The sequence below is a fragment of the Pteropus vampyrus genome, unplaced genomic scaffold (assembly GCF_000151845.1).
Source record: "Pteropus vampyrus isolate Shadow unplaced genomic scaffold, Pvam_2.0 Scaffold31, whole genome shotgun sequence".
NCBI classification, from domain to species: Eukaryota; Metazoa; Chordata; class Mammalia; order Chiroptera; family Pteropodidae; genus Pteropus; species Pteropus vampyrus.
In genome coordinates, this window is record NW_011888812.1 from 10,781,905 (window position 1) to 10,794,847 (window position 12,943).

Consider the following 12,943-nt stretch of genomic DNA (forward strand, 5'->3'; position numbering starts at 1 on the left):
TGAAAAAGTTAACATTTAGGCAAAGGCTTTAAGGAGGAGAAGGAATTAGCCACGTGGACATCTGCAGGGAGAGTTCAAGCAGCTGGAAATGCCAGTGCAAAGGCCATGATGCAGAAGAGGACCTGACAAGTCTGAGGAAGAGCGAGGAGGCCAGTTTAGCTATAGCAGCATGTGAGGGAGATCACAGAGGCCCTACATCAACTGCCTGCCCATCTCCCTAACCTTTCTGGTACCTAGAAAACAGGTTGTCAAAGAACGGGCACTCAATCCATAGCTGCTGAAGGAATAACGTGTAATTAGTGTGCCATGATTTACTCAGTATTTCACATCTGAGGTTCAAAACAAAACAACAGAGCAAATAAAACAATTAAAAAATAGAACTTCTCTGGTTTTTCTTTGAAATGAAGTTTGTTACCTGGATTCAATGTCAGACAAAGAGATATCATTCCAACTTCCTTCTAAATCCATATCTTGTCCAAGTTCATAGAACTTCTTATGGATTTCCTGTTGTAAGAGCTCCTTAAGCTCTTCTAGACACTGTGTGAACTGCGGAAGTAAAAAGAACTATTTTTGATGACTCATTTATTTATTCATCAAGTATTTACTAGGTGTATGCCGAAAGGCACTTTATTACTGGAGACGTAAAGATGAGTAAACTGTAATCTGCTATTAAGGACATTTAACGAATAAAGTACATGAGCTGTAAGAACAAATGCAAGTGATTTTAGGGCAGAACACCAGTGAGAACTGCTTTAGCCACTTTTTCCGGGCTATAGCCAATAATAAATTTCTTAGGCAATGCAAAGGTCTGGTTTTATTTTTTTGAGTTGTAAGGAAGGAAAAGTTAAAATGGGGCTGGTCAGATTTTGGCCTATGGCAAATACGATTTAACAGGCCATGTTGTGGTCAAAGCCTCCTTTAAATATTTTTTATTGAACAGCTGCATCCAGAGTGGGGCATATCATGTGTTACCAGGGCTGACATTTCAGAGCGAGTCTGAGAGATGAGTTAGAGACCATGGGTACAGACTTCTTTTTAAGACACTGAGTGAAGGGAACTAGAAATAACCTGCTGGAGAAAAGAGACCAAAGAAAACCTGTCTGTGATTTAGGACAGAAGCAGCTTGAGAACAGTTAAGGGGAAGAAGATAAGAGGAAGAAGTAAAAAGAGGGAAAAATTGAGGACATAGAAAAGAAAGGAGGTTATTAATGAGGCAAGACCTCAGGGAGGCCATAGGGAGGTTGACAAGTGCACAAAGGGCAGGGCGAGTTTTGGAAAAGAGAAAGGACACCTGATTTTCTGAAACAGGAGAAAAGGAAGTAAGAATTGGTGCTGCCATGGCAAAGTCTAGAAGCGAGGGAGAGGTGCGCTCGAGGGAAGCTGGCATGATGGTCTCTATCTTCTTGGTGAATTATGAGGTCTTATCATTTGCTGAGAGTGTGCGGGCTGGGGGCTTTCTTATTTCCTCTGATTATAAACACGTTAGAAAAATATTAAGAGGAAAATTAAGATCACCTGTAATCCCACTGAGCTGGCTTTGGAGCCATGTGAAACTGATCACAGTAGCATCACTACACTTCTTGAAACCCCATCTTTACCTTGGTTCGGTCAGGATCACAGAAATCCAGAAGGGTGTCACAGACATGATAACCTAGGGACTTCAGATCCTCAGTGGTAAAGTGAGTGTCTTTTTTATTGCCTGGAAAAAAATCCATAGACATTTCCTGTTAAATCTTAATGAGGAAATACAAATATAATTCATGAAAATCTCATTAAAAATACCACCTTTGACTCTAGAATATTATGCTTCTGGACAGGGTCTCTCCTAGTTTTAGTTTGGTTCAGAAGAATCTTGGACAATGACAAAGTTTACAATCATGATGGCTATAATGATGGAGTTATAATTATAAAGTTTTACTGTGTGGTAAACACAATCTCATTAAGTAGTACCTATAACGCAGGTACTATTATTGTTGACAGTTAAGGAAAAATGAGGTTCAAAGAGTTAAATAACTTACCCAGGATCACACAACTTGTAAATGGAGCTGAAATTCAAACCCAGATCTGCCTGATTCCAGGTCCTCAGCAAACACTATGCTATACTGACCCATCGAGTATATTTCACACTCTCACACTCCTATTTTTGGGTACGCAAATCAGCATCAGACACAGACAAGAAAATCCCCTAGATCAATTCTCTCCTCAACATTTAAAGGGATTTCATCTCCCCAGTGCTTGGCTTGGCTTCCCCTTGCCATGCTGACCTATGATTTACAGAAGAGAGCTTACCCAGGGTGGAGCCGCCGAAGGTAGACTCCATGGTATAGCTGTTTAGGATTCCCATCCGCCACATCACGACTCGCCCTGTTCCTTCTTTGCACTTTTGGACCTTAAAATTACAACTATGAAAAGAAAACTAAAGAGAAGTCCAAGTCCTTTGTTAATCGTAAACTGGCAAGTGTAAGATGTCTAAGATTCATTCACATCATACAAGAACGGTTCCCTCAGGGTCTACGTATTATTTCCTAAAATGTGTTCCATAAAATACTAACTCTAAGGGATGTTAATAGGTATTACGAAGGAAAATATGAGTTCTGTGGTCATGCTAGTCAGGAGATGAAGGATTAATAAAATTAAACAGGACTCCGCAGACTATTTAATATGTTATTGTGGACCGTGACCCTTCAAAGGGGAGTATATTCTGTTTTTCTTTGCCCATGTACCCTCCTTCCCTTCCCCACCTCTCCAGGGATGTTTTGCGGGACTAGGGTTCTTTGAATATCTGTTTGGGAATGCTGGCTTACGTTGGCATTCAAGGTCCCAGCCACCCTTTCTAAGACTTATTGTCTACCTTTTCCCAACTTAAATCCTTGGATCTAGTTGGGTTTATTCTCCGTAGGTGACTTGTGTATGCCTCACCCCTGAAATCTCTGCCTGGAACTCTCTACTCCCTCAGGCCAACATCCTCCAGGAGAGTTCAATGTTCTCCATTGTCTTTCCGGACCACCCCACCCAAGCCTCTGACAGACACATGGTGCCTATCCCAGCATATCCTAGTCTAGCCTGCTGAAAATGCTTCACAGTTGGGAGGCGTCTCACTACCTAGTGGTTTCTAAATTGTGCTCTATGGAATTTGGGGGGGGTCTCCTGAGTGGCCTCAGGGCATTCCTGCCCAAGGACTGAAGGAGGACGCAGAATGAGCAGGGGTCCAAGCCCTCTACCCCTCCTTCTATTAGTGTAGCTCTGCTTTTAATTGTTTTAGATACTGGGTTCTGGATGTGATTTCATTTGAAGAAAAAGAGATCCCTGGCAAAAATAGACAGGAAGACTGAAAAAAGAGAAGAAAAAAGAGAGGAAGGAAAGGAGGCAGGGAGAGAGGGAGGGATGCAGAAAAGCTTCCTTTTTTTTTTTTTATAGATAAGAATAGCAGATACAAAATATTTGTCTTATATCTTTATATGAGAAAATGTGCACTATCATTTAAATACTTTTCTAAATCCAAACTAATTTCTTCTTTCTAATGACAGTTACATTTTGTGGATGTATTTATGATGCTGAAAACCAACTTCTAAACCAATGCAGGTACCCTGTATACACCCAATTGTTACAGAGCTGTTACTCAGCCAACTAATAAAGACTTAAGTTGTTTTCATTAGTCCTTTAATATCTTACAGTTACTTGTGATCTTGTATTACATAAACTTTTCTGTGGAGACTCATATAACATTAGCATTTTGTTTGTCCTTCAATCCTTGCTTCCACTGCAAATCACAGTACTAAAGATGATAGATAACTCTACCACTGACAGTTTGAACTCGTGCCCACGCAAAGCAGCCACAAGTTTTAAAAATCAACTTACTGAGATATAATTCACACACCATAAAATTCACACATTTAAAGTACACAATTCAATGGTTTACGTATATTCACAGAATTGTGTGGTCATGGCCACAATCTAAGTTTAGAACATTTTCAATACTCCCCAAGAAAACCCAGTACCATGGGCAGTCACTCTCCATGCCACTCTCCCCCCACCAGCCCTAGGTGACCACTAAACTACTTTGCCTCCACAGATTTGACTCTTCTGAACATTTCGTAGAATGGAATCATACAATTGGTGGCCTTTTGTGTCTATTTTCTGTCATTTAGCATCATGTTTTCAAGGTTCATCCCTGTCCTAGCGCTATCTGTAGTTAATTATTTTTATTGCCAAACAACAATCCATTGTGTAGATATACTACATTTTATTTATGTTTATCGGTTGATGGACACAGAGCAATTCTTAAAGCCACAACTTTCTTGAAGTCCAGGTTGCTGGGATTCATCCAAGATCATGGAAAGAGGTACAAGTGGCAAATCAAACACTACACATGGGAAGTGGTGAGTTCCCTTCTCCCCTAGTCAATGGAAAGAAAATTACCTCCTGTGCTCACCTTATCTGGTGCGTTTTTGCTTAACATTAAAGGAAAGACTCGCTCGTGCAGCCAGTACTTGTGATCGTTGTTATTACAGCCGTACAGGAAGATGTTGTTCTTACGGCTGTGGCCATGGAAATCACAATACAAGAGAACCTCCCTTTCTTCAAGAAGTCTATTGAGGGAGGCAAACAAAAGACTCAGCGGACATCCGAATGCATGGGAATGATCGAAGAACTTCTGGAGTCTCTTCCTTAACTATGGCTGCTGATACCTTCCCTCCTAAGGAAATTTCAACCCCTAATGGCCTTCAAAGGACCCCATCCCTACTCTCAGTCACAGTTGTAAACATGCCACCAGCATTCTGTGCCCCTGACAGTCAGCGGGACTTGGGATGGAAAAGTCCTGACATGGAAAGGGGCGGTAGGTAGGCCTTGTATAAGTTGACAAGGAAGTGGAGAAAAATCTATTGAAATAAAGTGCACCTGTCGTGCAGACCTGCGGAAAGAGGGGGAGAGGTAGAGAGGCTGTAATGCAGGGATGAAAAAAGCAGAACCAAAGAGAGCAGTGGTCCCTGGCTTTCCAGGGCTAGTTCCTGCAAGGCTCAGCTCTTCTCGGTCTCCTGATCACCCAGGACTCCTAGTCAATCTTCCCCACAATCATGTTGAGAGGATGAAGATGTTAACGATAATGCCATACTTTTAAAAATTTATTATTTATTATTATTATTTATTTGTTTGTTTATTTTAGGTGAGGCAACCCTTGGTTGATCTCACAAATTGCAAGGACCTTGTCAGCTTACAATCCCTTATTTTTTAATTTTTTACACCTACAGCACCTGGTCTCCCTAGGTGGTCTCCCATCCAAGTACTAACCAGGCCTGACCCTGCTTAGCTTCCGAAATCAGACGGGATTGGGCTTGTTCGGGGTGGCATGGCCGCAGACAATGCCATACTTTTTTTTTAATGTGCTGGGTACTATGCTAAATAGATTACAAGGACTGTCTCATTTGATCCTCACAGCAACCACCCAAGACAGGTATTATTATCCCCACTCGACAGATGAGAAAGCTGAAGCAGATATTAGATCACTCCCGAGGTCACAGAACCAGCCAGTAACTAAACCAGGTCTCACGCCCGGGCCTGTCTGGCTCCCAAACACATGCCCTTGCCATTTTACTACCATCCCAACACTACGCCCACCCTTCCGCACAGCTATGGTTACAGGGTATGGACCATCTTATATGCTGGAGCTTCGTTTCCAATGAAATAGAAGCACCTTTATGTGGGGTGCTATTACGTCATAGCCTTCAACTACTTTAACACAGGCTTGGAAAAATGCTAACTGATTTATTATTGTTTCTTCATGATAGGCAATATAAGATGGTAATAAGGGCTCAGACTCTGGAGCCAGAGAGCCTGTGTTCAAATATCTCTTCTGTCACTTACTTGTTACTGAAACTTTCTGGGCCTTAATTTCCTCATCATATACAAAATGGGGATATTGATTGTTCCTACCCCACGGGGTTAATGTGAGGATTAGATGGGTCATAAGTGTAAAGCACTGAGAACACTGCCTGTCACCTCATACACAAGTACTAATACAGTACTGTCATTATTATACAAGTCTCATCATGAAAAGCTATGAACTCCTTTGACTTCTGACCTTCTTCATTCAATCATTTCACTTATAAGTGAAATACCTCTAGTTGAAATGTTGCATGTCCAGTTTCAACCCAAAGGTAAAGATCTGATTTAAGAGTTTAAAAATGAACAAACCCACGTGCGCATGGTAAAGACTTGGCTTCCAAAGCCTTCTCAATTCCTGCAACATCAGGAGACCTTGCCCCCTATCAGATGATGCTCACAGCGTTCAGAGGAAGAGCAATAAAGGGTCTCACCTCTTGATCATGTTCCTGGTGTGCCAGATGCAAGGGAAAGACTCCTTCAGAATGGTTTTATAATGCCTGTTCAAGTCCCTTCCAGCCAACGAACATCGGTAATTCCCCACAATTACTCCGTCGGGGTTTAACATGGGAATCACTTTGAAGACAAAAATATCTCTGAGGAGCTCAGCGTCTGGAGAGTTGCTAAGAATGAAGTCCAAAAAGCCTTTCATGATCCAGGAGCCATTACTTTCCCCAGGGTGGACCCTGGCGCTCAGGACCACAGCTTTCTTTGCAGCCGCCTCTTGAGGCGTCCGGGATGGGTTGGTGATGGTGAGCAGGTAGACGGTATTTCCTGCTAGGCTCCTGCATAAAGTTCGGAGTTTGCAGAATTGAGATTGGATGGGGTTGTTTGCCACTGACAGAAGGTAGCACTGCAAATCAGTGTACGTGTACGGGTAGAAGTGTGCAAAGAAGCAGGTGTCCTGGTCATGTGGAAACTGAACGGTCCACGTGAGGCAGTAAAAGGGCTGCTGCCCATCATCCATGTTGTTCTTATAGTATTTGATTTCATTTCCTTCTCTCCTCCAGCCGATGTTGTGGGTGCTGGCATCTAACTGGGAGTACATGAGTGGCTTCATCCCTAAAGTATACAGGCTCTTGGGTTTCAGCAAGTTGACAATGGTGAAGCGATAGGTGACATCTTTTCTGGTGTTCTGAACTCGAAAATAAAACCACTGAGTGTGTTTGTTTGTGTAGAGGTCAGTTCGCAAGGTGAGCTCATACTCGTAGGTGTCTCTGTAATGGAGAAAATAGAAGAATATCTCTGTAAATCCACACCCCACAAAAAACAAATCTGGGAAAATATTGTTTTTCCCTGGTAAAAATAAATCTTATTACAAGAGAAAGCCTGCTACATCAACCATTTATTTTCTCATTTACCTAGTTCTCCAACTCATATATTAAGCTAACAGGAACTTGGAGAAAGAAAGTTTATTTGGTCTGGGATAGGAAGAGTCTCAAAATTTGCACCGCTGCACAGGATGTTTGGGAGCGCTGTGAGCTTCTTGGTATCCTTCTAGAATACCTAGGAGCAAGCAGTTTCTAACCACTTCAATACATTCCCTGAAACACACTGGACAGGAGGGAAGCTGGAGCCCTCTGTTGGTGGCTAGCTATAACCTGGACGTCGTCAGAGTACAGACCCTCGAGCCTCTGTGCTATTATCTCTGATTGTCAATTATTTGAAGATGAGGGGGCATCTCTGCAAAGCAGGCACCTTGTTGAAAAGAAGCAGGACTAACTTGCAGAAGAGGAAATACGAATGCCCCAAACACGAGAACATATCCACTCACATGCATCACTAAAGAAATAAATGCAAACTAAAACTGGATGTCATTTTATCCTCCATCTCAACAACAGTCCAACATTGGGCAACAGCACTCTCATACACTGTTGATGGGAACTGAAATCACGCTGGAGGGCCATGTGGCAAAAACTAACGATACCTAGCGTTCACGCACTTTGACCCAACAAGTTTACTTCTAGAATTTATCCCATAAAGCCACAAATACTTAAAAATATAAAAGCATAAGGGTTTAATTCTGTTAATTCGCTAAACAAAAAATTATAAACGTCTCAATCTCCCATCAGCTGGGGACAGGGTAAATGAGGTATGGAATATCCATACAATAGAAAAAATGAACTATTAAAAATAAGGAGATGTATCTGTAGTACTGCCAACAGAAAAAGATCTAAAATTAAGTGGATAAAAGCAATTTGCAAAACAGTATGTATATATACCATTATCCTAGTTTTAAAAACATATAACTTGTATGTATTACAAATACAAGAGAGAAAGAAAAAAATGAATGCATATACATCAAACTATTACTAGCTGCTGCATTGGGAGGTATGATTATAGGACCCCAATTTTTACATTACATATTTTTGTTAATACAAATTCTAAATGGGCACTAATTTCTTTTATAAGAAGAAAGAACAATTAAAATTTTTATTCTGGGGGAAAAATATGAGTCACAATTATTCCATTCTTCTTAATCATCCTCATAACCATTTCCCATCACCTCTTTTTTAAAAACACGACTCCTAATATGATTCTTGAAGATACTTCTCAGTCACTTCAATCATCATCCCTTTGAGATAATCCACTTTGTTACTCACACTCTGATGGCTTTTTGCAGATTGCCACTCTCAAACCTTGATTCAAACAGTAGAGTGTTATCTTCTGGTCCTTGCAACGTGACAGCGAGTTCCTTAATAATTCCCCGTTTGCCTCCCACTCTGGAACTGCTGAAATAGGAACCTTCGGTGGGCACTGCAGATGACAGATATATTGAGGCCACATTCCTCTCAGAATCCATTCATCCAGCAAATATTCACTGAGCCCCTCTATGTGTTCAGCACTATTCTAGGTTAATGAATGTTCAAATTTTTCAATTGTCCTTGCTGAGGCTTTTAATTTCAAACAGTATATTTCTTTGAAGGCCTGTATATGGTTTTAGAGCAATGGTTCCCAACCTTTTTGGCACCAGGGACTGGTGCTCCTATGAGAATCTAATGCTTGATGATCTGATGTGAAGCGCAGGTGGTGATGCTAGCTAGACCTGGGGAGCGGCTGCAAACACAGCTGAAGCTTCATTAGCTTGCACTCTGCTCACCTGCTGTACGGCCTGGTTCCTGACAAGCCACCAACCAGTACTGTCCTGTCCGTGGCCTAGGGGTTGGGGACCCCTGGAGAGTGCTTTCTTTTGCTGCATGGCTACCTGTGGCATCTCAGATACTACTTATACCCATTTCAACCCTAATTTAAAAGGATATTGGCAAAATAATATTCTAAATGAACCATCTGAAAACATTTGCAATCTTACTGAAAAAAACACAACAAACAAATAGCACCTATTTATTAATTTAAAAAAAGATAAAGGGGAAAACAAAAAAAGAGAAAATAAAGTATACTTCATATAATTTTTTGGTACATCGTTCTAAATTTAGATATAATAAAAATAGAAGTTTGAGAAGAACTGGCATGGGTGAATTTCCTTAAGAGGGGAACCAGAATATCATAGTAATTAGTGAAAAGAAAAGTTGAGGGTTGAAATTTTATCTTTAAAATGAAAGTAAAAGAAAAAATTATAAAATTTATCTTACTTAAGAAAACTTAGGTTAAAATCACAATCTCTTTCTACTCTTTGGAATAATATTCAATTGTTAATTTTTTTTTGGTGGGATTGCAATTTTTCAGACAACTTCAGTGATTGCGCCACAATGCCTTTGATTTGGGCAGTCACTCTTGCAAAACTCTTTTAGGGCTTCATAGTTTTCCCAAGGACTTCTCTTTGTACCACAATATTCCTATCATTGTGCCTAGAGAAACCTATTTTGCCATCTTTTGTTGATTTTCTCTTCGTTAACTGATAAAAAGATTTCTCGGTTCTCATTTGTCAGTGACTTTGCAAGTGATTCAAGCAATTCTCTAACATTCATCAACTTCAAAAAATCCTGCATTTCTTGTTAAGAATTAGAAATGTCACTTTGCAATTAATTTTTACTTTATTTGCATTATATTATCAGATGTTAACAGTATTTTCCAATCAGCAAGTAACTGATATCAAGAAAGATGCTGACCACGGGACAGGATGCTAACAGTAAATAAATGGTAATATGTTTGGGGCTTGATTATGTAAATAGTCAGATCATTAGTAAATATAGTAATATTATAATGACTTTTGCTCCTATCTGCAACCATGTCACTGTGGAGACTGAGATAATAAACAATGGATAGCAAATGAGAGCAAAGGAGCGAGCATGCAAAGAAGTGAGTGAAAGAAGAAAACAAGCACAGAGGAAGTAGGAACAGAAGCAACAGCAAGAGTACACGTAATTAAAAGCTATCATTAAAAACTATAAGTAAAAGCTGGGGACCCATGTGGTTTAGTCACTTCACGGAACCGCAATCACAGCACACACCAGCAACCAGGTGTCATTAACATAGAAACGGCAGTATTTTCTTGAGTCTCTCAGGTAACATTAAAGACGGTCCAATTCACAGCCCACAGTAACATTTTTCAAAAAACGAAACCCCAGACATTCTCAAAGCATGTAGTGGCTCTGGGGCCCCTAAACTGACAAACTCCCAGATCCTCCTTAGAGCCCCATCTTCTCAGTTTTGTTTCTTTATTCCTCTAATAAAGCGGGTTCAGCTCTCCTTGATGAATCCAAAGGACAGGATCAAGGCAGCTGCCACAGCTGGGTGTTAATTCACAAAAGCTGCCATGTCAAAATGAGCTCTCAGCCTCAGGGGTTCCTCCTGGGGAAGATATGTAGAAATATCTCTGAACAGAACAGATGAAGCATGTGGATTCCTGGTCATCTGGCTTATCGAAAATGACTACAATCAGGTAAAACAGGCCGAAAACCCTGAGAATTTCTCGAGGCTTTAAAAGCAGTATAGCCCCTATTATTTATAACCTAAGTCTACTCAAGATCTCATACTTTACCTCCTCCTCAGACATTCCATAAGATGCAGCTAGGTAGACTGAGTTGCTCCACCTTATTTACTTCATTGCATATAGCTTTTTTCCACCACAATATTATTAACAATGAGGACAGCTCATAATTAAGGCAACTACAAGTGGAGCGTGCGCAATCACATCTCAGTTGGGCCCTCTGCGACAACTGGCTCATTTCATTCTTCTAGTTGTAGAATGTAAACACACTGCAGTCTCTCCCTCCTACCTCAGGTTGTTGCTCCAAAACCTCCCCTTATTTCACTGATATAACACCTTGTTTCTACTAACTAAACATATTCCTCTTCCAATAAAATAGATTTCCTTTCTGATAAGTACCTAGAAGAGATTGATTTTTAAATTATGAGAATATTTTTCTTGCTTTCTATTCCTTGCATACAGCATTACCCAACTGCAGAGAACTCTTTTTTTTAAAGTCCGAATTGGCTCTGGTACCTGTGTGTACAATGAGCATGAGATGATTCTTTGGTGATAACAAAGATCACCCTTGTTAGCAGCTTCTTTACCTTCCCATGTCTCTATTACTAATCTGGCATCTTGGTATTAATTAAAAATTTACTTCCCTTTCCTTGGGAGTAAAAAATTTACGTACATTTCTTGGCTCATTGCTCTTCAGTATTACCTTTCCTTTCTATCTCAAATGTTAGTATTACGACCTGTTCCACATCCTCCCCAGCACTTGACATTGTCTGTATTTTAATTACAGCTATTTTAGTGGGTGTGAAATAGATCCATTCTTTCTCTAAATACCATTTATCAAGTTGAGGAAATTCTCTTCTATTCTTAGTTTTCTGAATGTTTTTATCATGAAAGCCTGGATTTTGTCAAATGCTTTTTCTACACTGAGATGATGGTTGTTGTTTTTCCCTTTGCTGTATTAATGTGGTGTGTTACACTGATTTTCTTATGTTGAACCAATCACTCTTGCACTTCTGAGAAAAATCTCCCTTGGTCGTGTTGTATAAGCCTTTTAATATGCTGTTGCATATGGTTTGGTGGTATTTTGTTGCAAATTTTTGCATTTATATTCATGAAGAATATTGATAAGAAAATAATAGTTTTCTCGTCATGTCTTTGGCTGGCTTAGGATCAGGGCAAAACTCGCTTTACAAAAGAGTTGGGAAACTGTTCTTTCTCTTCCTTTGTTTTCAGAATTTATGAAGAATTAGTACTATTTCATCTTTAAATGTTTGATACTATTCAAACAAACCATGTCAAGCCATCTGAGCTAGGGATTTCTTTGTGGGAAGATTTTTAATTATTAGTTCAATTTCTTTGTTATAATCTAGTCAGATTTTTAATTTCTTCCTGAATCAGTTTTGGTAATTTGTTCTAGCAATTGTTCCTGTTCATCTATGTCTTCTAATTTGTTAGTATAAAGTTGTTACCAGCATTACCTTGAAATTCTTTTCATTTCTGTACAGTGATGTTTGTATTTCCTTTCATTTCTGATTTTGATCATTTGTGTCTCCTCTCCTTTTTTCTTGATTGGGCTAGCTAAAGTTTGGTCAATTTTGTTGATGTTTCCAAAGAACCAACTTTTGGTTTGATTTTCTCTATTATTTTTTCTATTTTTCTAATTGACTGATTTCATTGTTATCTGTATCATTTCCTTCCTTCCGCTTGCTTTGGATTCATCTTGCCTGATCTTTATTAAGATGGAAGCTTAGGTAATTTGAGATCTTTCTTCTATCCAAATATAGGCATTTAAAGCCATAAATTTACCTTGCAGTGCTTTAGTTATATCCCATAAACTTTGATATGCTGTTTTACTTTGTCACTTCAAAATATTTTTTAACTCTCCTTGTGATTTAACTCACGGGTTTCTTAGAAATGTGTTGCTCAATTTCCAAATATTTGTAGATTTCCCGAATGTCATTCTGTTGTTGATTTCTAATTTAATTTTACTGTCATCAGAGAATATATCATCTCAATCTTTTTATTTATTTATTTATTTATTTTTAAATATCAGAGAAAAGAGTAGGTATTTATTTATGTATTTCTTTTCAATCCTTTTAAATAATATGTATTAAGACTTGCATTACAACCTAGCATATGGTGTATCCTGGGGATCTACCATGTGCCCTTGAAAGA

At 39.4% G+C, this 12,943-nt stretch overlaps 1 protein-coding gene and 1 pseudogene across 5 annotated transcripts in view; both read right to left on the reverse strand.

Annotated features, from left to right (window-relative positions):
- Window positions 1-12,943, reverse strand: part of AGBL2 (ATP/GTP binding protein like 2) — a 32,126-nt gene that overhangs the window by 10,696 nt on the left and 8,487 nt on the right. For all 5 annotated transcript variants that reach the window (XM_011357010.2, XM_023528786.1, XM_011357007.2 and 2 more), the window contains 6 exons: window positions 8,484-8,637; window positions 6,315-7,097; window positions 4,433-4,589; window positions 2,290-2,416; window positions 1,599-1,699; window positions 416-546 (listed from right to left, as the gene is read on the reverse strand). In XM_011357010.2, coding sequence (XP_011355312.1) covers window positions 416-546; window positions 1,599-1,699; window positions 2,290-2,416; window positions 4,433-4,589; window positions 6,315-7,097; window positions 8,484-8,637 — 1,453 coding nt within the window. The remainder of the gene's footprint in view (window positions 1-415; window positions 547-1,598; window positions 1,700-2,289; window positions 2,417-4,432; window positions 4,590-6,314; window positions 7,098-8,483; window positions 8,638-12,943) is intronic.
- LOC111737799 lies at window positions 5,241-5,359 on the reverse strand (annotated as a pseudogene).